The sequence below is a fragment of the Podarcis muralis genome, chromosome 10 (genome assembly GCF_964188315.1).
Source record: "Podarcis muralis chromosome 10, rPodMur119.hap1.1, whole genome shotgun sequence".
NCBI lineage: Eukaryota > Metazoa > Chordata > Lepidosauria > Squamata > Lacertidae > Podarcis > Podarcis muralis.
Genome location: NC_135664.1, coordinates 44,863,850 through 44,887,024, shown reverse-complemented (window position 1 = coordinate 44,887,024; position 23,175 = coordinate 44,863,850). Strand labels below are relative to the sequence as shown.

Sequence of the window (23,175 nt, the reverse complement as noted above, 5' to 3'; positions counted from 1 at the left end):
GCGATCCTGAGCCATTTTAAGACTTTAAAGATCAAAACCAGCACTTTGAATTGGGCCCAGAAACTAATTGGCAGCCAGCGCAGTCAGGCCAGGAGCAGTTTAAGAATATGCTCATCTACATTCATGTGGGAACATGCAAGTTCCCAGAGAGGAGCTTGCAGCCACCCTGTTCTTCCCCAGCCCTTTTTACTACTGTGCTGAGCTAAGCCAAGGTTTGGTTTGCTTTAGCACATCATCCAAACTGGGACTTGTGATTAACTTCTCTCCTAACCACAAGCTGTAGCCAAGGGACTGGCAAAGCCTCTGGAAACCAGAATGGGAAGAAGTAGGCCATCTTTGACCAACTCACTCAGGAACACATTGGGCCCAACAATATGAGAAGCAGTGGCTTAATCCCTCTCCTTTTACTATCTCTTATAGATGAAAAATGACTTTGCTGTTGCCTACTTGGATGCTGTCTTGCTCTTCGGACATGCCTTGAAAAAACTTTCTCTTGCAAGCCATTTAATTACTCCCACTAGCTTCAACAGCCAGTTTCGGAATGTTACTTTTAAAGGTAATCACTTATGTGTTTCTCTTAATTCCCATTAATGGCCAAGGCAATACAGTAGATTACTGGAAGCAAAAACAGAATGATTTCAGTAAAGGGGTTAAAAATATTGATAAATGTCAGCAATAGTTTTTCTCTAATTAAATGTATCAGCTTTACCTCCAACAACTCTGCCTCCATATTGAATAATGGTAAATCTTTCCCTCTTTACACATATAAGAGTCTCTCTGTTCTGATCATATATTGAGATAATATTTCATAATGCTGTTCTTATTATGTATCTATTTGTCTGCACCAAGTTCTGTATCTCCAATTCCCACTTCCTGTTGCATTTGCCATGTTTTCCCAGCCTTATCTAATATCTCTTCCAGGCTGTGGCTTCTGATGCTCTGCTCCTCCTACAGAAATTGAGATCGAAATTTGTCCTTAACAAAGTGTGTCTTTCCTCACTAGTCTCATTCTTCTTATTGAATATTATCAGTACAACAGAGGTGCTGTGAGATGAATGGTGAATATTGGGTTGCTGGCTTCCCTGTCATGTTCAGGGAAAATTATCAGGCTTTGATTATTATTTTTCTCTTTACAGGTATTCTTGGTCCTGTAGTCCTGGATAAATTTGGGGATGTTGATGTCAATCTCACCCTTATGTACACGACAAATAATTTAGAAGTAAGTATACGGCCAAACCATGCCTCTAGCTGGAGTTGCAAGTAACCCGAGGAACTGTTTAAGGTTTTTGGTGTGGGGAAGTGGTTGGTTAGCATCAAAGGCAGCTATTAGATGGTGCACCGGAAAACACTGCAGTAGCTTTCCCCTTGCCTAACTGTGCCAGTTTGTATTTCTCCTTGCCCTCTGTTATTCCAAAAAGGGTTTCTCCTATATTTATCTTTCAAAAAATGAATTTGGAGGCTTTATGTACCTCCTGTGGTGTACACCAGTGTGGTGTAGTGGTTAAGAGCAGTAGACTTGTAATCTTGTGAACCGGATTCGCATCTCCGCTCCTCCACATGCAGCTGCTGGGTGACCTTGGGCCAGTCACACTTCTCTGAAGTCTCTCAGCCCCACTCACCTCACAGAGTGTTTGTTGTGGGGGAGGAAGGGAAAGGAGAATGTTAGCCGCTTTGAGACTCCTTAAAGGGAGTGAAAGGCGGGATATCAAATCCAAACTCTTCTTCTTCCTCTTCTTCCACATGCAGCTGCTGGGTGACCTTGGGCCAGTCACACTTCTCTGAAGTCTCTCAGCCTCACTCACCTCACAGAGTGTTTGTTGTGGGGAAGAAAGGGGAAGGAGAATGTTAGCCACTTTGAGACTCCTTTGGGTAGTGATAAAGCGGGATATCAAATCCAAACTCTTATTCTTCTTTTCCTACTCAGAGCTAATGGGCACACTTCTTGAATTATATTTATATATCTCTATCTATCTATCACAGCGGGTGGCGCTGTGGGTTAAACCACAGAGCCTAGGGCTTACCGATCAGAAGGTCAGTGGTTCGAATCCCCGTGACGGGGTGAGCTCCCATTGCTTGGTCCCTGCTCCTGCCAACCTAGCAGTTCGAAAGCACATCAAAGTGCAAGTAGATAAATAGGTACCGCTCCGGCGGGAAGGTAAACGGTGTTTCTGTGCGCTGCTCTGGTTCACCAGAAGTGGCTTAGTCATGCTGGCCACATGACCCGGAAGCTCTATGCCGGCTCCCTTGGCCAATAAAGTGAGATGAGTGCCGCAACCCCAGAGTCGTCTGCGACTGGACCTAATGGTCAGGGGTCCCTTTACCTTTACCTTATCTATCTAGCTCCATCCCATTCAATCTTGTAGGCACAGCACCAAAATAGACACGTTGTTAATGCATGCAATTAGTAATCATGCAAATAATCTTTTAAAAGTAAATAGCAGTCAAGTTTGACAACACTGGGGGAGCATTTAACCAGATGCAAAAAGTAGCTGGAGAGGGGGAGCTTAAGGGCCACAGCAATGTAAATGGGATAAAGCTCATGCCTTGGTCCTGATGGAAGTCCCCCTTCCGCCATGGATGCTATTTGCTGCTGGGAAATAATTTTTGCAATTACTAAATTGTGTGAATGCTTTCATTTCTAGTTTGGCCCACAGAGTTGAAAAGTGCTGTTATTACCTAGCATGAGCAGAGTGATAGTAGATGAAAGCAATCCATTTTGAGTGAAGGAAAATAATGTGAGGGATAAATGCATACAGGAAAAAGGAGGGAAATCTCCCCTGGTGACTCAGTAGGTGGGCAGGAAACTATGGTTACCGGCTATGGGACAACCCAGGATATTAAACCAGGGTTAAGGTAAAATGGGATGCCATGGTTTTAAGCTTCCTGGTTCAATCTCTGTTAACAAGCCAACCAAAACCAGCTCAATATGGTGGAGATGCAGGGGATCCAGGATGGAGGGATGGAAAGTGTGGGGAGAGTGACTGAGGTTCTTGGCTGACATTATATTCACATCCATGAGGTTTCTTGGGAAAAGGAGTTTCAGACTAAAACCTTCCTCTATTTTCTAGTACAAGGCCCTCCTACGGTTTGACACTCATCTGAATGAGACAGTACCAAAGACGGACAAACCATCATTCATCTGGAAAAAAAACACCCTGCCTAGTGATATTCCTGGCACTGGTGAGACAATCTATTTCTTGGGAAGGGGACTTGCACAGAATCAATGAGACTTGTACATCCAGTTTGAACACAGGAACCATTAGGCTGGTAGTAAAACCAATAATTTACCTTTAAAAAAATATTCCAAACCTGTCTTTTTTTGTTCTTTGAATGCTGAGTTCTGAATCAACTTGTCAACTTAAACAATCTTTAGTGTATGCAACAGTACCCGACATGGGAGTATTTACAGATAGCATACAGTTCAAAAAGACTGAATATGGCAGTGCTGATGCCCATTCTGAGTTTACTTGATTTGCAGGATTCCCAGTGTCCCCATCCACCTTACTTATCATTCTTGCATGGTAAATAATTCACCCACTTACACTAATCCCTTCTTTATCATTTGACCCAGTTCATTTGGCCCAAATCTTGCTCCCCAACTCTCCCATACACCACAGGGAAGCAGTTAAATATACCCCCTGTCCTGTATTGTACCGCTCAAGTTTGGAGCTAAATGAGTAGTTTCTTATTCCCCTGGCCCCAGATGTTAGGAATTTGTGAACTAGGGGAAATGTACTAAAGCACTTAAGCAGAGAGTTACACATCTAGCCTCAGAGCTCAGCAGCTTCCCATTGTAGCACTGTGTGGTGTGAATTTTCCAATTGTTTGTCTCCCCCACAATTGCTTGTGAGCTCACAGCTTGTATGATGCAATTCCCATTAATGCCAGAAATGTTCTCCCAGTTTTTGCTACTGTTGAGATAAAATATACTGTGACTGTTAAAAGTATATGGCGCCTCAGCTGAGCAGAGAGTAAATATGGTGCTGCCTAGCTAGAATGCAATGTCTCAAGCTTTCAGCATAGGTTCAGCTTGGTAATTTATTTATTTTTTCAAATTCTAAAAGCATGATTTCTTAATTTACCTAGACGTTGTTCTTTCTCTATCCAAATCAAACTGCATAATGAAATGCCTTGGCTGTCAAGGGTGGTTTCTCTGTTTTTGGCTGCAAATATTATTGCATTTATTCTCAAACTAGATGTTAAATTGAAATGAAGTAGCGGATGCAATACAAAAGAAAAAGAACAATGAAAACCTGAGCATATTGTAAAGAACATAATGTTTCTATTTTTCAATACCTTGTTTAATTCAAAAGTTATTAAGTGCCCTTTCATAAATTTCATCTCAAATTCAGAAATATAGTGTCATGTATCACAGTAACAATGTGCAAGGCAGAAACCTGAATATTTTGCTTTAAATTAGGTGCAAAAACGTGGAGGGTGAGAGAAAGTCTTGTGAAAGCTCTTCTTTTTCATGAGGGGATGACTGAAACCACTAGAGGGCAGCGGAACCTCAGAAATATAAATATGTCATCCAATTTCTAAATTCCAGACATCAGCTTGTAATTTGTTTAAAGCGTGCTTGGAGCTATTTAGCCTTTTGTCACTCAGCCCAAGGTGCAGGGCAAAAAACCATCTTGTAACTTGCCAAAGACATTTGCTTGCTAACTGATTTATTTATTGGTGACCCAATGTCCTGCTTTCTGAGTAGGATCAGCCAGCCCGGGTGTTCTGACAAGGATGACCTTGTTGTCAGAGAATTAAGGAGAAAATAAGATTGGCCTTCGGTGAAGAGGTAGATGGAAAGCATGGGCATATGCCAAAAAAAACAAAGGTCAAGTGTTTGCCAAGTAGTTGCTGCAAGCATTTTCAAAAGAGTTTAGTGGAAATCATGAGGCCTAGACTGATGGTTGTACAGGCCTAATTTTTTCAAAGGTTAACAATGCAGTCTATACATGTGCAAGTAAATCCCATTGCATTTAATAGGGCTTACTCCTAGGAAACAATACAGGATTGCAGACCTGTCCACGCTTAACCCAATAGAGCTTATTTTATTTGTTAAATTTATATACCACCCTTCATCTGAGGATTACAGGGCGGTTTATACAGTATAAAAACAAAAAATACATAACATAATGGGAAACAAAACTATTACCCTCTGCCCAGTTTAAAAGGCCATAGATTGTTAGCCAGAGGCCAGGGAGCAGAGGAAAGTTTCCCCCCGGCACCTAAAGATATGTAATGAAGGCACAAGGCAAGTCTTCCACAAAGCTCGCTTCTGACATTTATAAAATTACACTGCACATTTTTGTATATTGACATGTGAGGTAGAAGTGTTCAGAGCACCGCCTTGTCCTGGTTTGTGGGGATCAGTTTCAGTTGTTACAGCCTGAAGATGCAGACAGTGTCTAGCCCAGTGTTTCCCAACCTTTTTTGGGCAAAGGCACACTTGTTTCATGAAAAAAATCTCGAGGCACACCACCATGCCAGATGGGGAAAGGTCACTTTTTACTTATGTAAAAAAAAAAAAAAAAATAGTAACAGCATAGAAGGTAATGGTTAGGCTAGCATCCCTCTTCCAAATATGCTAGGTTTTTATTTGCAGGGACTGTTCTACATGGGAAAGCATTCAGCACTGTCATTCTCCCATCTGCCATCTGAATTGGTACTATTCTGGGTCAACTTACTCTGCTGCATGTGTAGATGAAAATGGCACCAAGTGTGGGGGAGGGGGCAGAACAGGTTTCAGATACAGGATATTAAGCATACACGTACTTCAGATTGAACTGGTTGCTTGCTTTGCAAGTTTTCATTTCCCAAATGACTGCCTTGGCAAGCGCAATACCTACCAGGCTCAACGCCGGTCTCGCGCTGCCGCTTCCCGCGCTCTCAAGGACCCGGGAGGAGGAAGGCGTGAAGGGAATCCCGAAGGTGCGAAAACCTCGCGCATGCGCAGGCCTTCCGCCTGCGATAGCCCAGTAGGCCGGCCGAAGCGAGCGGCGATGGGATGTGGGAGGGAGCTCGCTCGCCGCCCCGCGTGTGCCTATGTGGGGCACGTTACAGCCCCGTGACGTCAGCGCCACGCAGGCAGCCAGGCAGGCAGACGGCGAGAGCCCCGCGCTGGGCGGCCTCTCCTCGTCGTCGCCGCCCCGCCTCCCTCCAGGCAACATCTCGCGGCACACCAGGCAACGTCTCGCGGCACACTAGTGTGCCGCGGAACACTGGTTGGGAAACACTGGTCTAGCCTACTATCAGTTCTCCTGAACCTTGCCCATCATGGCTAATAAAAGTTAGCTAGGATTGTCTGACAGGATGGATTCAGGGCGTGGTTAATGCCTCATTTAGGAAAGCAGGAGGTACTCCTGGCCATTCTGAAGGGGACAGAAGTGAGCTCCCTGTTTTCTACCCTACTTTTAGGCATCGGCTTAAGATGAATTTATTTTTCGGTGTTTATGGTTTTGGCTGATGTAAAAGATAGATTGCTGCTGGATTGTCTGAATGTATGGTTTATCTTTTTGATGTTTTGTTTTGATATTTGCTTTATATTATTGGTTTTAAGGTTGTTGTATTGATTTGTGTATTTTAATATATTGTTATATACCACCCTTTGAGGGAAGCTTCAAATAGAAGTCCAATAATAATAACACACATAGCTGTTAATAATTGGGGATAATGGCTGGCAGGCATCCATTCAGACTGATATTATAAACCAAGGGTAGGGCAACTCCAGCCCACAGGCCAACCTTGGCCAACCTTGGGGTCAAATTTGGCATATAAGGCCATTTTTCAAAAATCATGCCCACCTGCTGATCAGCTTATGTCACTCTTAATTCAAGAGGGTTAGACAGGCCTTTATCTAATGAGATGTCAACTGAGAGTCTTTAGGTTTGTCTCTTTGAATTCCTGAGGCAGAGGGATGCAGGTATTATTTTATTTATTTTATTTATTTATTATTTTCATTCTATTTATATACTGCCCTTCACAAGATCTCAGGGTGGGTCACAGAATAAAAGCAAGGTAAAAACACAGTTAATAGTTAAAACAAAAACAACAAAACACTAACTTCGCCCTTCCCACAAACACATTTAAAAGGCTGTAGGATATTAATCAGCCAAAGGCCTGATTAAAAAGGAACATTTTTGCCTGTCGCCTAAAAATATATGATGAAGGCACCAGACAAACCTCCCTGGAAAGAGCATTACGCAAATGGGGAGCCACTGCGGAAAAGGCCCGTTTCCGTATTGCCACCCTCCAGACCTCGGATGGAGGAGGCACACAAAGAAGGGTTAATTACACTCTTGATTACCCTGAACTTTCTTCTTAAGTTTGTCTGATTTCCCATTTCTCACTTTTACAGGGCCGCACATTCTGACAATAGCTGTTTTCACACTTGCTGGGGTTGTGGTGGTAGTTCTGATCATCGCTCTGCTGCTACTGAGGTACAGTTCTCATTTCCTCTTCCTCTGTCCTTCCTTGACCTAAGTCCACAAATCCTTTCTGAAATTTATGCTTTTGAAGTCTCTGTACAAAGGTCACCTAGCATAAAGGTAAAGGGACCCCTGACCGTTAGGTCCAGTCGCAGGCGACTCTGGGGTTGCGGTGCTCATCTCGCTTTACTGGCCGAGGGAGCCGGCATACAGCTTCCTAGTCATGTGGCCAGCATGACTAAGCCGCTTCTGGTGAACCAGAGCAGTGCACGGAAACGCCATTTACCTTCCCGCCAGAGCAGTACCTATTTATCTACTTGCACTTTGACGTGCTTTCGAACTGCTAGGTTGGCAGGAGCAGGGACTGAGCAACGGCAGCTCACCCCGTTGTGGGGATTCAAACTGCTGACCTTCTGATTGGCAAGCCCTAGGCTCTGTGGTTTAACCCACAGCACCACCCACGTAGATGAGCTAAATTGCATAAGCTCTGGCACCCCTTGCTCTCCCAGCTGTTCAAGCCCCCTGTGGTGGATTTACTGCTTTGACTTTTTCACCTACCTGGTTGGAAAGGTTCCTTCTCATTCTCTCCTTCCCTTTCCCCCTCCACCTGATGCATGCTAGCAGATAAACGTCAGTAATGGAATATCTGCATCCCATCTTTGAGTTGTAGCAGTTTAGTCATTGGGAGTTATGATAGTGGCTTGAGGTCAGTGCACACTTTAAGGTTACTTCTAAGAAGTCTGCTTTCAGCTTGACTCAAACTGACTCGTCAGAAAGGTCAATATTTCCATTCATTATCAGACAACTAGCGTCAGAAGTTCTTAAAATGTTGTGCCTGTCCACGAATAGTTCTAATTCCAGATTCAAATGCTTCAAAAATTGCTGCAAGTATACCTGTCTTTCTGATGTACAGGAAATATAGAAGAGCCATTGAACTCCAGAAAAAATGGTCCCACATCCCATCTGACAAGATTGTTCCTCTGGAGACTAATGAGACAAGTCATGTTAGTCTGAAGGTAGGAAACAGCAGCCATCTATGGTACATGTTCTCCTTCACAATAAAGTGGTACTGGGTGCCTCCTGAACATGGTAAACCATGATGTTGGAACCATAGACGCTATCTAGAAAACCGCTCTGTGATATCCTAATCTCTGTGTATGGCCTCACATTGGCTAGGATGGAAGGTGAGAGGGAGAATAGCTGGAGAAAAAATGTGTGCCATCTCTGTACAACCTGAGCCTAGATGGAGGTGGTTCAAAGCTTTACATTTCAAGAGTTTTCTGTTTCTCTCCTCACTGTAGTCTTGTGGCCCAGCAGCAAATCAGCCATGTCTCTCTAACTTCCTCCTGTCCGCTTACATCACATAGTTCCTACTAAGTTTTCATGGTCTCTCGCTTTTCTAACTCAGGGAGGGGTGCCACACTTTTGATGTGTTAATTGATCATTATCCCCCAGGCCATTACCTCAGAGGAAATTAGGCTGACTCAATTTCCTTTCAACTCAGGTTGATTTCCTTGGATTAAGAAGTACCTAATACACAATTTAGTAAATTTGCCCAGCATAATTTGCTTTCACACATGCTAATTAAATGATTAGAAGCGTCTAGTACACAGGTCAAATGCACATCTTTAGTCTGGACAAAATACAAAGACTTATTGGAGAACAAGACTCCGAGGTGGCTGTCACCCCTGGAGGCCAAGGCTCGAAAAAGAGTCAATATGGAGGCCAATTGGCCAAAATATTGGGAGATAATAGAAAAGGATGGGGACAACTGGAAATTGCAGAGTTTAGAAAAGATGAGAGATAAAGTGAGAGACTGGTTACACTATGCTCAGATTAAGGAAGTGTTTAAAAATGACAAAAAGTTAGGATTCCAAGTGGAAAAGTCAAAGTTAGAAACTGAACTGTTAGAACCTAAGACTAAAGTACTTTCAAAAATGTATAACTTGCTGCTGAAATGGAACACACAAGACGAAATGGTAAAATCAACAATGATAAAATGGGCTCAGGATATCGGGCACAATATTATGTTTGAAGATTGGGAAAGGTTGTGGACCTCTGGGCTGAACTTCACTGCATGTAATGCGTTGAAGGAAAATGTGATGAAAATGATGTATAGATGGTACATGACCCCTGTTAAATTAGCTAAAATATACCATTCGTCTGATAGTAAATGTTGGAAATGTAAGGAAAATGAAGGAACATTTTTTCACCTCTGGTGGACCTGCCCTAGAGTGAAGGCCTTTTGGGAGACAATATATAATGAATTAAAAAGGGTGTTTAAATACACCTTTACTAAGAAACCAGAGGCCTTTCTCTTGGGTATCGTCGACCAGAGTGTGTTAAAAAAGGACAGAACATTCTTTATGTATGCAACAACAGCAGCTAGAATATTGATTGCCAAGAACTGGAAAACTCAGAAGCTACCCACTGTGGAAGAATGGCAGATGCAGCTGATGGACTATATGCAGCTAGCCGAGATGACCGGCAGAATCCGAGACCAGGGAGAAGAAAGGATGGAAGAAGACTGGAAGAAATTTAAGATTTACTTACAAAAATATTGTAATTTGGCTGAGTGTTGAACTGGATGCCAGAGTAGAAAACAATTGTCTATCACCAAATTAGATTTAAGGATGAATTATATGCTAATCAAAACTAAGACTTTGAGCAAAATGATAATTTGTTTGAAATTAATTTAATAATGATGCAAGTGTATGCGGGAGGTGTGGGGGAGTCCTATGCAACAACTGAGAGATGTTAAATTGACAATGATGAACTGTGTTATTTCTGATGTATGTTTTATGTGAAAATCTTAATAAATATATTATAAAAAAAAAAAAAAAAAAACAAATGCACATCTTTAACACCCGTGAGTCTGGTTATTTCCCAGTTCTAACACCCCAACCTTAATTAAATTCTAACACTAACTTGATCTGGAATTTAGGGTTTCTTGCACCCACAGTAACAATATTTAGTAGATGTCTATCATCTTACATGACTTACATTCCAAACAACATTCACAATTCTGCTACTCTTACAATTATTTATTTTATTGGAGTGGCAGTTGAGGAAGGAACAAGCTTTTCCCAGACATTAAATGTCATGATCTAAATGCTTAGAAATACAGTCTTCTACCCCACAGCAGAGAAAATTATGAACTGTGAGTTCGAAGTGGTAAATGAGTATGCATGTATTGTTTAAAATCTCTTCAAGCGCAAAGGACCACAACACAACTCATGTTTGGAGAAGTATGATGGAGTCTGATGCCCTTACGAATTGTGGGAAACACGGGTGCTATGTTACATTTTTCTTGCACACACCGTGATGGGATATATTACCTGTGGTGTTGTAATCTGAGGTTGTAGTGGGTGGAAGACCTGTTATTTCTGCAGCAAGGTCCTTGTCACCAGCATCCTAGAACCACCTAATCTGCATGAAACGGGAGCTTTCCAGCCACTATATGCTCCAAAGCCAAGCATTTAGGAACAAGGAAAACACAAGATGCTTAGTTTCAAGAGAATGGCGTGCAAGTGCTGCTAAGTACCATAGAACTTCAAGGAAAACATAACAAGTCACTCTGAAATATGATATTGGAGCATTCAAAATAATTTGCCAATATAATGTGCACAGAAGCAGTAGATCTAGCTGAAAATCAACACAAGGGCACCTGCATTGATTAATTAAATGCATCCCTAATTATAAGGTTATTGTATAATATTAGAAAGAATGTGGCTGTGGTCATCATGAAGGGACCCTGCTCTTCTGAATCTAAAACTATGCTAAAACTAAAAAAAAATTCCTTCCAGTAGCACCTTAAAGACCAACTAAGTTAGTTCTTGGTATGAGCTTTCGTGTGCATGCACACTTCTTCAGATACACACGAAAGCTCATACCAAGAACTAACTTAGTTGGTCTTTAAGGTGCTACTGGAAGGAATTTTGTTTTGTTTTGACTATGGCAGACCAACATGGCTACCTACCTGTAACTATGCTAAAACTATGCATCCCTGAAGTCAGCTAAATAAGCCTTCTTTGATTCTCAGATTGATGACGACACAAGGCGTGACACCAGCCAGAGACTGCGTCAAGGCAAATATGACAAGAAGGTACATTTACTCCAAAATCTCTGCTTTTCTCCTCTGGAAATGATCTTGTACAATATAAGGTGCCATATTATGCTCATTCCCAGTTACTTGCAAACCACAGGGATACAACAGAGCAGAGGTTCTTAAACTGTGGTGTGCCAACCATTTTTGGTCTATCTGCTCTATTTAGGTAGTCCTTGGAAAGGCTGCAGAACTATTGAAATTATCTATACTTGGCCTTGCAGTTGATTTATTTTTTTTACAATGGTGAAGGTTGAGGCCATTTTGACGAGGACTAGATTACTGAGCAGGTCAACAAGTCTCTGTTTTGCACAGCACTGTTCTTAAACAAAGCCTCTATATTTAAATTTTAAAAACATAAATAGGATCCAGCAGACAAAATATATAAAGAGGGATTGGCAGTGAAGGGAGACAGGAATGTGGAAGCAATGAGGTTAAGGGTAGCCTAAGAACACAGAGAGGGGTAAGAGTTGCAGGAGGAGAGGGTGCTTGAAGCTCCCTGAGATGGGAGTTGGGGCAAGAGGAGAAGTGCTGCTCTTTCTTAGCACAAAAGGAGTTTGGATTCATTTTCAGAAAATACCAACCAAATGGACAGATAACAATTAAGTCATCAGACCCATCAGAGACATTTTATATTCTAAAAGAACAATCTGAATAGTTGTGACTTAAGCTTTCCTTCATGAGAGATTATTAGATCGTCTGACTTTCCATGATAGCTTCCTGCAAGTGTCTGTAGTGCTTTGCTACATTTGGCTGTTAACCAAAAAGGTTGGTGGTTCAAGTCCAGCCATGGATGGTTTCTGTTGTTTTATTTTGCTCCCATCACAATTATTTCTCACTGTATCTAGGCAGAGGAATTGTGGGTGAGGCAGGGGGTGGAAGGGTACAGCTGTGAAATATGTGTGTCTATATATGTGGCCTGTTGGGTAAGAAGATGAAGTTACTAGGCGTCGGGAGGTACAGGCAGTACAACTCCAGCAGTTTAAAGGCTCTTTGAGAAGGATGAAAGGGTCTCCAGGTTGCCTGATCTTGCTTTTAAAAGAATATTGTCACAATTCCTTCCTTCCTTCCTTCCTTCCTTCCTTCCTTCCTTCCTTCCTTCCAATTCCTTTCAGCTTCACATATTTGTGAACGTTTTTTGTGTAACGTTTTGTGCTCTTGGTCCATCCAGCTTTCTAAGGCTGCTGTCCTAGCTATGTGTCCTCAGAAGTAAATCCTGTTTCATTCTAAGGGGGTTACTGCCAGGTAATTGAGATCAGGATTGCCACCCAAGAAGCAAGCTACCACTACCTATCTCTCACTGTGATTAGTTCTGCTGCCCTCCACATCAGCTCAATTGAACTATGATGCAGCCAAAAGAAATATAATTATTCCTGTAAATAATCATCACTAAAGAGCAACTGGAGCAGTTGCATATTATGGCGTAAGGAGGTCTCATTGATGTATTGAGGTTTGGGTGGATATTGGGAGGACTTGCACACAATTGCAGAGAGGTAGGCAAATATCAGTCTTGTGCAAGACCTCCATTATTGAAGATTAAAATAAACAAACAAATGGAAATGGATACCCCGCTGCTAAAAATATCAATTTGCATATTGTGAAGCATAATTGCTTAGGTTGGCACCATTTGCTTTTGTAGTCTTGTGCACTACTGGGAATTCTGTGGTTTTTGAAAATAGTTGCTTACACAGTTACAGAAATACCTGAGCTCGTGCCCATAAAGAAGGCAGGAAAGGAGTGATTGAGGGAAGAGACAATAATAAACACTTGAGATATTTTCCACCAAGCTCTACCAACTAATATGGATGGCAAGTGGTGGAAGAGCGATGAATATAGTAACTCAGAAAACAGGAGAGGACTTACTTGAGTCATTTGCGCAATGTGCATGCCAAAAGGAGAAAGTGTATCTGAAAAACCCATTTGCAGGGGTTGGGGAGCCTCTGTGTGGACCTGAACTGGATAAAGCTGACTGATGAAATGTTTTGTTCACCTAGTTCTTCTCTTGTTACCTCTTTGTATGTATAAAGGATTGTCATTGCACTTAGATCATATCACAACCCTTGCAAAGGATAATGGTGTCCATTTCCCCATCAATGGTTAAGTAATGTAACATTTCATGTAAATGTATTTCTAAAATATAACCTACCTATCCAGACCTCTCGTGACATTGTACAATACATGGATTACTGTGATGCTGCTCTTCATTCCTACCAACCCTTTTCATTTTCCAGGTGATAATCCTGAAGGATTTAAAGCACAATGATGGGAATTTTACAGAGAAACAGAGAATAGACCTAAACAAGGTAAACACTAAACCCACAACCACAGCATATCCACTGAAAAATGTAGACCACAATTTCCTTTCTTCTTATTTCTTTCATATTGCAGATGTTAAGCGCTTCCTTTTCTAATAAGCCTTCTTCAGTGTGCCAGATCTCACTGCAAAGGCAATGTAGAAAGCTCACTTTTCAGAGCTTATTCAATGTAACCCTGCGGGCTTTGGCATACACCAGGGGTAGGCAACCTAAGGCCCAGGGGCCAGATGCGGCCCAATAGCTTTCTCAATCTGGCCTGCAGACGGTCCGGGAATCAGTATGTTTTTACATGAGTAGAATGTGTCCTTTTATTTAAAATGCATCTCAGGATTATTTGTGGGGCCTGCCTGGTGTTTTTATATGAGTAGAATGTGTGCTTTTATTTAAAATGCATCTCTGGGTTATTTGTGGGGCATAGGAATTTGTTCATATTTTTTTCCAAAATATAGTCCGGACCACCACATGGTCTCAGGGTCGGTGGAATGGCCCATGGCTGAAAAAGGTTGCTGACTCCTGGCATATACTTTTGAACTGGAAAGCACTGAGTGATAGTAGCTGAACAATATATCCCCAAGCAGCATAGGAGGACATCATATTCCCATACCACTGTATCTAATTTTCCACGTCATCATTCTGCTTCTAACATGCCCATTATTTTTGCCCTAGCTCCTTCAGATTGACTATTACAATCTGACTAAGTTCTATGGAACTGTCAAGATGGACACGATGATCTATGGAGTGATTGAATACTGCGAGAGAGGATCATTGCGGGTAATTAGCTCTGTAGCTCACTCATCAGATTGTACAAAGACAGGTGATAGCCCATCACATCAAAGACAAGTCCTTGCTGGCTCCAGAAATAGGCAGTGGGGAAGAAGGGTAGTTTGTGTTGCTCTTGGTCTTGTAAGTTTCTAAGTACTACCATCAATATTCCAACTGGAGAAGCACAATCTTTAGTGCTGAATTGCTATAAACAGCAGTTGGGCTTTCCAATGATTGCCATTTGTTCCAATTTATTGCTAAAGAATGAGTTTTCCAGGGGAAGGCGGTGGGGGAAAGGCAAAACCACTCAGCCCCTTCCCTTTTAGGCACAGGACAAGCGGAAGTTTGGATGAGCCCTTTGTGGCTTCAACATTAAGCCAGCTTTTCTATCCTGCAACCAATCACACCCTTTTGTTTACTAGTTAGCCTGATGAAGAGTTCTGGAGGGCTCAAAAGATTGCTCACTATTTTGTGACATGTTGGTTGGTTCTAATTAGCTTTGTTGTTGTTTAGTCGTTTAGTCGTGTCCGACTCTTCGTGACCCCATGGACCAGAGCTCTCCAGGCACTCCTGTCTTCCACTGCCTCCCGCAGTTTGGTCAGGTTCATGTTTGTAGCTTCAAGAACACTATCCAACCATCTTATCCTCTGTCGTCCCCTTCTCCTTGTGCCCTCCATCTTTCCCAACATCAGGGTCTTTTCCAGGGAGTCTTCTCTTCTCATGAGGTGGCCAAAGTATTGGCCCCACAATCTGTCCTTCCAGTGAGCACTCAGGTCTGATTTCCTTAAGAATGGATGCGTTTGATCTTCTTGCAGTCCAGTCTAATTAGCTACCATGTATGAATTTTGGATTATTATTTTTTAAAAATGAAACAACACTACTTCCTTTGTTTTTAGAGAAGATTCTTACCGCAGCTTCTTTGTCACCTTTTCATCTCAGGATGTCTTGAATGATAAAATCTCCTACCCAGATGGAACCTTCATGGACTGGGAATTTAAGATTTCTGTCATGTATGATATTGCAAAAGTAAGTAGATGGATGGCAATGAGGAACTTAATGAGGCATAATCTTGCCTTGAGTGAATGATGGGATATAAGGTATTTTGCTGAAATGTCTAACAACAGGATTCTATAAGTAGTGTTTGCCCTTTGATAGGAAATCTGTTTTTTTTTTTCCTGTTGAGAGCTGGGACACTTAATGCTTGTTAAATTCTGACATTTTGCTGAAATGAGAGAGGAAATAATAATACTGCACCTAAATGAAAGAGTGAGCTTTATTTAAGAAATTGAGATTGTGGTTACCATTTTTGTTTAGAAATGTAAAAATAACGCTCTCAGTAGGAAAAGGCTTTTCGGCTAAAGTGGAAAGAAATTCAAAATGAGCCACAAATTAAGAAGCCCTTACTGTGCATCCACAATGCTGGAGCTGAAGATAAAAGTTACCTTTACCTTTAGTGCTTTTAAAGGTATGAATTTCATGCATGGGGATTTTAATCACCCTTTTGCTCATGTGAGCCCCCACCTGCCAACAGATATACGTGACCCAGGTTTACAACTTCAGTGAGAACTAGGCCCTATACTGTATATGTCTATGCAAACCTGATTCTGGAGTTCAAAATGTACTTTGGTACACATGTAAAATATTGTAGGCTTATAATCCTCTTCATTTAAATTTTTACGATATTTTGGTCATCTTATCAATGTCAGAATGGTGTTCCTGTTTCTAAGATTTTAGAATTATGGGAACAGTTTTGAAGGAAATATGTACATACACAAACCCCAAATCTGGCTCTGCTACCTATCAGCTCCCATATTGTCTTGTTTAATTGGACTAGTGTGTCCTGGGCCTATTTCTATGTAGCAACATATTATTATGAAATTAATCATTTATTTTACATTTTTTGTTAACTACCCTTCAAAATATGAAATATCAAAATATTACAGCATTGTATACAACAATGTGAATAAAGACTAATTCACACACAACCCATAAATACAATTTAATTTAAAACTTAAAAATTTGGGGGCCGCTAGGGGCGCATTGGAAGATAGCCGACAATACCACCTCCCCGGCCCACACAAGGTAATTAAGAGGTTGATATGGGAGTATGTAGCCTCCCTTGTTACCCCAAGGGAATGGGGAACACTGCCTCGCCTGCAGTTGCCATAAATCACCCCCGAGTTTGAAAGAAGGGGGTGAGGGCACAAGGCGCACAGCACTTGTGTGGAACGGCTCTCCCGGACGCTGTCTCTGATCGCGCGGCCTGGTTGCAGCAACTCAAAATAAATAATTAGAGAGAGAAGCAAATGCACATATTTCGAGTGAAGAACGGGAGTTAAGACTGCTAATTGAAGTGACCTCTGTGAAGTGGAGCGACGGCTGGATTCAACAGGAAAATATATTGAAGAAGACACATCAAAGGGTCGGTATGTTGGAATGAGACGGAATGGGGGGACTTTTCTTTTTTTATCTTATGTGATTACCTAACAACCCCCCCCCCCGGAAGAATCGTTGCAATTACTGATTATAAGCAGAATGATTAAGAACTGTGTGGAAATGAATTACTAATCAAAGACATGGCTTGTGAAATATTTGGAAAGGAATGAAAGGCCTTTGGAATGACGCAGCTATAAAAAGAGACTTGTTAGGAGCAGGCCTGGCGGCTGGATTTATGATCGAGGGAGAGGAGACCATGGTTTTGTTATTATATTGGAATGTGAGTTTGACCTGGCAGAACCCCCTAAGAAGTTGGAGGAGTACAGGCCTGCGAGGATTAATGGGCAGACTTTAAGAATGCTTTGTACCGAAGTGTTGAAATGGCGTCTGTCTGTTTGAATATGGCTCTTGGAGGAACGGAAAATCCACACAGGATATAACAACGTTTGTTTTTAACCCACTTGTGGAGACTATCAGAGGTCACAAAGAAAGGAATATATGATAACAACAAGAAGATGAAGAAAATAATAATAGAGAGAAGATTGGACAGAACTGTGAATACTATTTGGACAGAACTGTGAATATTAAAGCAGCAGCAAGAGAGATGTTTGGATCCCTTTCTGAGCTCGAAGAATGGGTACCCCCAACAAAAAATTAAAAAATTAGTTTTGTAATTTGGAATTAATGTGATCTGATTGGTTTGTTAATAAAAATTATATGAAAAAAATAATAATTTAAAACTAAAAAATTTAAAACTAGTGAACAAGCATTTAAAAATCAACAAATTTAAAGGAAATTTAAAAATCCCAATAAGATGAACAACTAAAGAACAAACTAGAACAAAGAGAAATAATTTAAAATCTACATCTGCCTGTGCATTTGGAAGATCTTCAGCTGGTGCTGGAAAGTGTATTCCTTTCTCTCAAATTTTAATAAAAAAAGTTCAAAATAAAAAAAACTTGCCTCCTTGGGGAGGAAACTGCAAAGTTGGGGTGCCACAGCAGAAATGGTGAAGTTGGGGTCCCAGAATGAAATACAGTTCCAACAGGGGACCTGGAGACGGGTCTCTGCAGAAGACGTTAATCAGACATTAGCTCATTTTATGATCAGAAGGTACTGCCAGGTAGGGTCAGTCTGATCAGTTCCATTTGTTTCTCACATTATTAGCATAATATATATATATTATTTATGGATTCTGGCTTACTTTGGATCTGGACACCTCTGCAGAATCTACACACTTGTTTACATTGTTTGTAGGGCAAATAACTGCAGGCTAAGATACAGCGGTTACTGAACGTTCTAGTCTCTGACACTTCTTTGATGCACGTTTAGGACAGAAGTTTGAGTTGCTGGGTCTTCACTGTGAACTTAGACTACAAGGTCTCCGCCTCACAACAGAAGGGAACAGTGTCTGTTGCTATCCTTCTCCTCCTGATTCTGAGTTAATCCTTCCAGTCAGTGCTTGGATGTGAGGCAAATATGGGCATTTCTAACAGCATCTGCCTATACTTCAGTTCTAAGGCAGACGTTTGACACCTCATTTTAAGATCAGTCAGCTGAGTGTCCCAACCTTCAGTTGGAACATGGCAGAAGTATTCCCTGGAAGAAACATAATCAGAACCATGGTGCAAGATGATATACACAAAGAGCTGCAGGGTCCCCAACCCCATATTTGCCTGCAGTTTAACTCGGCTTAGAACATCTCTTGCGGCAGAGAGGCTTCTGCAACTCAAAAGAATTTCTGGCCACCGATGCAGGTTACACATTTGCATTACACATTGATTTAAGTAAAAGCTGCTTTAAGCTTCCTCTCTTCCTCTCTGAAAACTCTGACAGAGTGTCCTCTTCCAGAATAAGGGCAGAGAGGTAAAACGTTTCTGTATCCTCTCAGCCTATCAAACATAGAAATCATCCACCAGACCTAATGAAGAAATCGGCTTTCACTCAAGCCAGCTTCTATCACATATGGCTTTCTGTGGGGGGTGGATGGTGCAATCCATGTAGTTTAGCCCTCTCACTGTGTCAAAAATGCCAGAAGAGAGGGTGTGTCAGGAAAATAAGAAGCTTCTTCCACTTTTATTGCCTATTGGCATATGCATATTTTTCCCCTCCCCAAAAACTAAGGAGGAGTGAGTGTACAGCTTCCAAATTTTATTTTTATTTATTTTTTAAATGGAGAGAACGCTGAGGAGAAATAGGGAAATATGTTGTCTCTGTGGTGGAAAGACAATCAGGTTGGTTGCTTCAGATCATACTATAATAGAATTGCAGAGTTGAAAGGGACCCCAAGGGTCATTCTAGTCCAACCCCCTGCAATGCAGGAATCTCAACTGAAGCATCCATGACAGATGGTCATCCAACCTCTGCTTCCAAGGAAGGAGAGTCCACTACCTTCCAAGGCAGTCCGTTCCTCTGTTTAACAACTCTTATCATCAAAAAGTTCTTTCTTATGTTTAGTTGGAATCTCCTTTCTTGTAACTTGAATCCATTGGTTCAAGTCCTACCCTCCGGAGCAGGAGAAAATAAGCTTGCTCCATCTTTCCATGTGACAGCCCTTGATATATTGGAAGATGGCTATCATATCTCCCTCTCAGTCTCCTCTTTTCCAGGCTAAACATACTCGGCTCCTTCAACTGTTCCTCATAAGGATGGAGGAGCCTGATGCTCCTCTCTCAGCAGAGCCAATGGGGTGGGCCTGTGTTACTAATTCTGCTGCTGCTGCAGCCTCATGGAATGACTGCCGAGTGACAGTTGCTGGAGAGAAGAGCTTGGTGGTGCTGATCTCTCAGCAGTGCTGATGGAAATGGTCCTTCAGTCCTCCGACTTCCTCTGCCGCAGCCAGATAAAACAGTCATTCCCCCTCCCTAGGAAACTTGGGGCAGATACTAAAATTAGGCAGACACTTGTTGTTTTTTGTCTCTCTTCATATCCTAGGGAATGTCCTACCTGCATTCCAGCAAAACAGAGCTTCATGGCCGCCTGAAATCTACAAACTGTGTTGTGGATAGCCGCATGGTTGTGAAGATAACCGATTATGGCTGCAATTCTATTCTTCCGCCAAAAAAAGGTACATAAGGAAGATGAATTCCTCACTCAGGAATTCCTCATGAATATTTGTAGGCTGACTGCATCTTATAGGAGAACTGTCAGGAAATGTGGCATTAATATTCTCTTAAACTTAAGTTATTTCAGTATAGCACTATAGTTATGGTATGACTATATTTCCCCCCAAATGCCTCCACTAAGCCACACAGCACCACAGCTTGAAGCAGGAGTGTAGCTACGAGAATCCAACAGTGGTATGATGTGATTTCTGATGCCATCTGAATGAGGATCAGAAACAGTTGAAAGTGGAAGGTATGCCTGTGCCCAGGGCCAACCCTACAATTGGGCCGACTGAGGCAACAGCTTGTGGTGACAAATGTTGCCCAACCATTTCTTCTGAGATGCATGGCCAGCCATTCTCCTTTGTCTCAGGAAGTAAAATTTATTGGGCTAACCATACCAGTGTTTTGCTTGGTTTTAGTTCATTTCATAAATTTCGTAAATTGCTTTTCGCTGAGCCCACAAAGCAGTTTCCAACAACTTGCAATTAAAATGAACTTCATACTGTACAACAATAAAAGCAGCAGGACGGTCTAAAACCACAGAGCAGATCAACCAACTCTTCTAAAGGCTTGAGAAAAGATACAGGTATTGAGTAGACAATTGTCAACCAATTTCATCTGCTTGTTTTTGTCACACACACATAATTCTCTCTCTGCTCCTCAGATCTCTGGACTGCTCCTGAACACCTCCGCCATGGTGACATATCTCAGAAAGGCGATGTGTACAGCTTTGGAATTATAGCACAAGAGATCATACTGCGTAAGGAGACCTTCTACACTGACAATTGTCGGGATCATAAAGGTAAACATTGTGCGTAATGAAAAGGCTTGATGACAGGTTTTCCAGGGATTGCCATTTGCATTTGCCATTCAGCAGTAAAATGCAATTTTTCCTGGGGAAAGTTTGAACATATGAAGGGGTAATGAAAGAGCATGGGCCAAGCCTTGCCCTTTCATTAAGGCTGCATGCACTGGGCCAGTGCCCCACCCATGTGCTCTGGCCTTTAGTTTAAAGGAAGCTGCCTTGCTTTCATGTTGGATTTCTACCTGTGGAGCAGGTTAATTATAAATCTACTTAGACTTTCCAACATGGGGATAAGAACCTTGCTTGACCACAAATGTTCAAATACTTGTAACAGGAATGTGGTAGGATGCCCAGGATGTGAGATGGCTGGGCAGAGGGAGGGAGAAATGGGGGGTGTAGATTCTTAGTCCTCTTTTTCATCTTGCATCTTATCTTGGTGCTGTGCCGAAGAAATGCAGATATCTTCCTCAACCTGTCAGTTCACCCCAGTAGGCACTCTTAATTTTGCATGTCTCACAAATTGAAAAACCACCATATGCAGACCTTTATCAAAGAATGAGTGTGTTCATTCAGATCTAGGATTTTGGTCTAAGCCCATCTTGTTTTATATAATACAGCCTTGACACAATCTGCTTGCCTAGAAAAGCTCTGCTTCTTGTGTTAAAGTGTCTTCTTCATGTGCTGAATTGTTCTGTATGTTATATCTTTTCCCCTCTCCTGTTTTAGAGAAACTTTGCAGAGTAGAAAGCAATAAAGGAGCAAGACCTTTCCGGCCAGATCTTCTATTGCATTCAGAGGGAGAGAAAAAGCAAGAGGTAAGGCCATCTTGAAAGAAAGCCAAGCTCAACTGAATAGTAAGAGGTTATGCCCACGGCATGCACAGGTTAAAACTAGTAAGTTTGACAGAGAGGAGTGTAACCAACTTTTTTTCTTCCAGTGTTTTGCCTTTACACCACATTAACATCTCCTATTAACAATCCCAATGCACAGAAGCCAATGTAATGAGCTTTAATACATCATAATAGCTCCTGACTTAGCTGCTGGTTATTTTAACAGTTTGGAGTGGGTATGGTATCAGGGAGGGAGGGGTGCTATAGGTTAACTTAGATAACACTGATTACCTGGCAAGTGTGACCTGCATTCTGATTGACTGAAAAAGTGCTAGGGAAAATCTGGGAAGTGATCAAGAGCAAAAATTACCAGAGTTATGCAGCTAGTTTAGTTAACATGTTTCACAACTGGCAGAAAAGAGGTGTGTCCTTTTTTTGTGATGGTGGGGCAATTTCTGTTTCTGTTTGCTTTAAATTAAAGGCTAAGGCCTTGCATAAGACTGATAAAGAAGTATTGTGCAAGACTTCTGTATTGTTGTTGTTGTTGTTGTTGTTAATAATAATAATAATAATAATAATAATAATAATAATAATAATAATACAATGTCTGCATTGCTTTGTTGTCTGCTCTTAAACGGAGTGTGTGCCTTTGATCATGTGGCAAAGGTATTTGGGTTCAAATCTCCATTTTGAAAGGGAGTTGCCTTTTAGGCTCCTTAGGAGTGAGGATGTACAAATGAGCCTTTCCAAGAGTGACTACAGCTCCAGACAAAATGGAAGCTGTAAGGAGAGGGAGGCCTTCTAGGTCTGTTTGGAATTACATTTTATTTCTTATAAATGCTGAGCCTGTGCTGGACATGTACAAGATATTGTATGGGACTATTTGGGTGTATCTTTTATGTTTTGTTCTGTTTTGAATAAAATTTTGTAAGTAAAGCTTGAATCAAACTAATGGGTCTGGACAACAGTTTAGTCCGAAAGGAGTAAGTTTTTATGCATCCAGTTGCTTCAAGCTGCACATTATTAATATCTACAACACTTTGAACAGGGCATCTGCCAACTGGTGAAAATAGGATCCGCCCCCCCCCCCCTTTTGGTATTGATGGGCCACCAGAAAAAAAAGGGATAGTTTGTGCTTAGGTGAGGATCAAAGAGAGATATAGGTGTGGTTATGGAGATCACCCACTGAAACTTCACCACACACATTACAAACTGCTCACCATAATAAATAAATAAAACACACTAACAAGCTTCCATACCAGGAGTGACTGCAGATGTAAAATGAGTTATTTTACTAATCAGATTTTCCATGGCAAAGGAAAAACTGGATTAAAACTGGACATGAGCAGCACCAATTCCACAATGAACTCCTATCTGGAATAGGTGACCAG

The 23,175-nt window shown here is 41.6% G+C and overlaps 1 protein-coding gene across 2 annotated transcripts in view; it reads left to right on the top strand.

The window, feature by feature from the left end:
• GUCY2C (guanylate cyclase 2C) overlaps nt 1-23,175 on the top strand; it is a 51,035-nt gene that overhangs the window by 14,179 nt on the left and 13,681 nt on the right. For both annotated transcript variants that reach the window (XM_028745952.2, XM_077935435.1), the window contains 12 exons: nt 421-556; nt 1,137-1,219; nt 3,069-3,180; nt 7,355-7,436; nt 8,338-8,440; nt 11,467-11,529; nt 13,761-13,832; nt 14,511-14,615; nt 15,546-15,632; nt 19,977-20,109; nt 20,814-20,951; nt 21,681-21,769. In XM_028745952.2, coding sequence (XP_028601785.2) covers nt 421-556; nt 1,137-1,219; nt 3,069-3,180; nt 7,355-7,436; nt 8,338-8,440; nt 11,467-11,529; nt 13,761-13,832; nt 14,511-14,615; nt 15,546-15,632; nt 19,977-20,109; nt 20,814-20,951; nt 21,681-21,769 — 1,203 coding nt within the window. The remainder of the gene's footprint in view (nt 1-420; nt 557-1,136; nt 1,220-3,068; nt 3,181-7,354; nt 7,437-8,337; nt 8,441-11,466; nt 11,530-13,760; nt 13,833-14,510; nt 14,616-15,545; nt 15,633-19,976; nt 20,110-20,813; nt 20,952-21,680; nt 21,770-23,175) is intronic.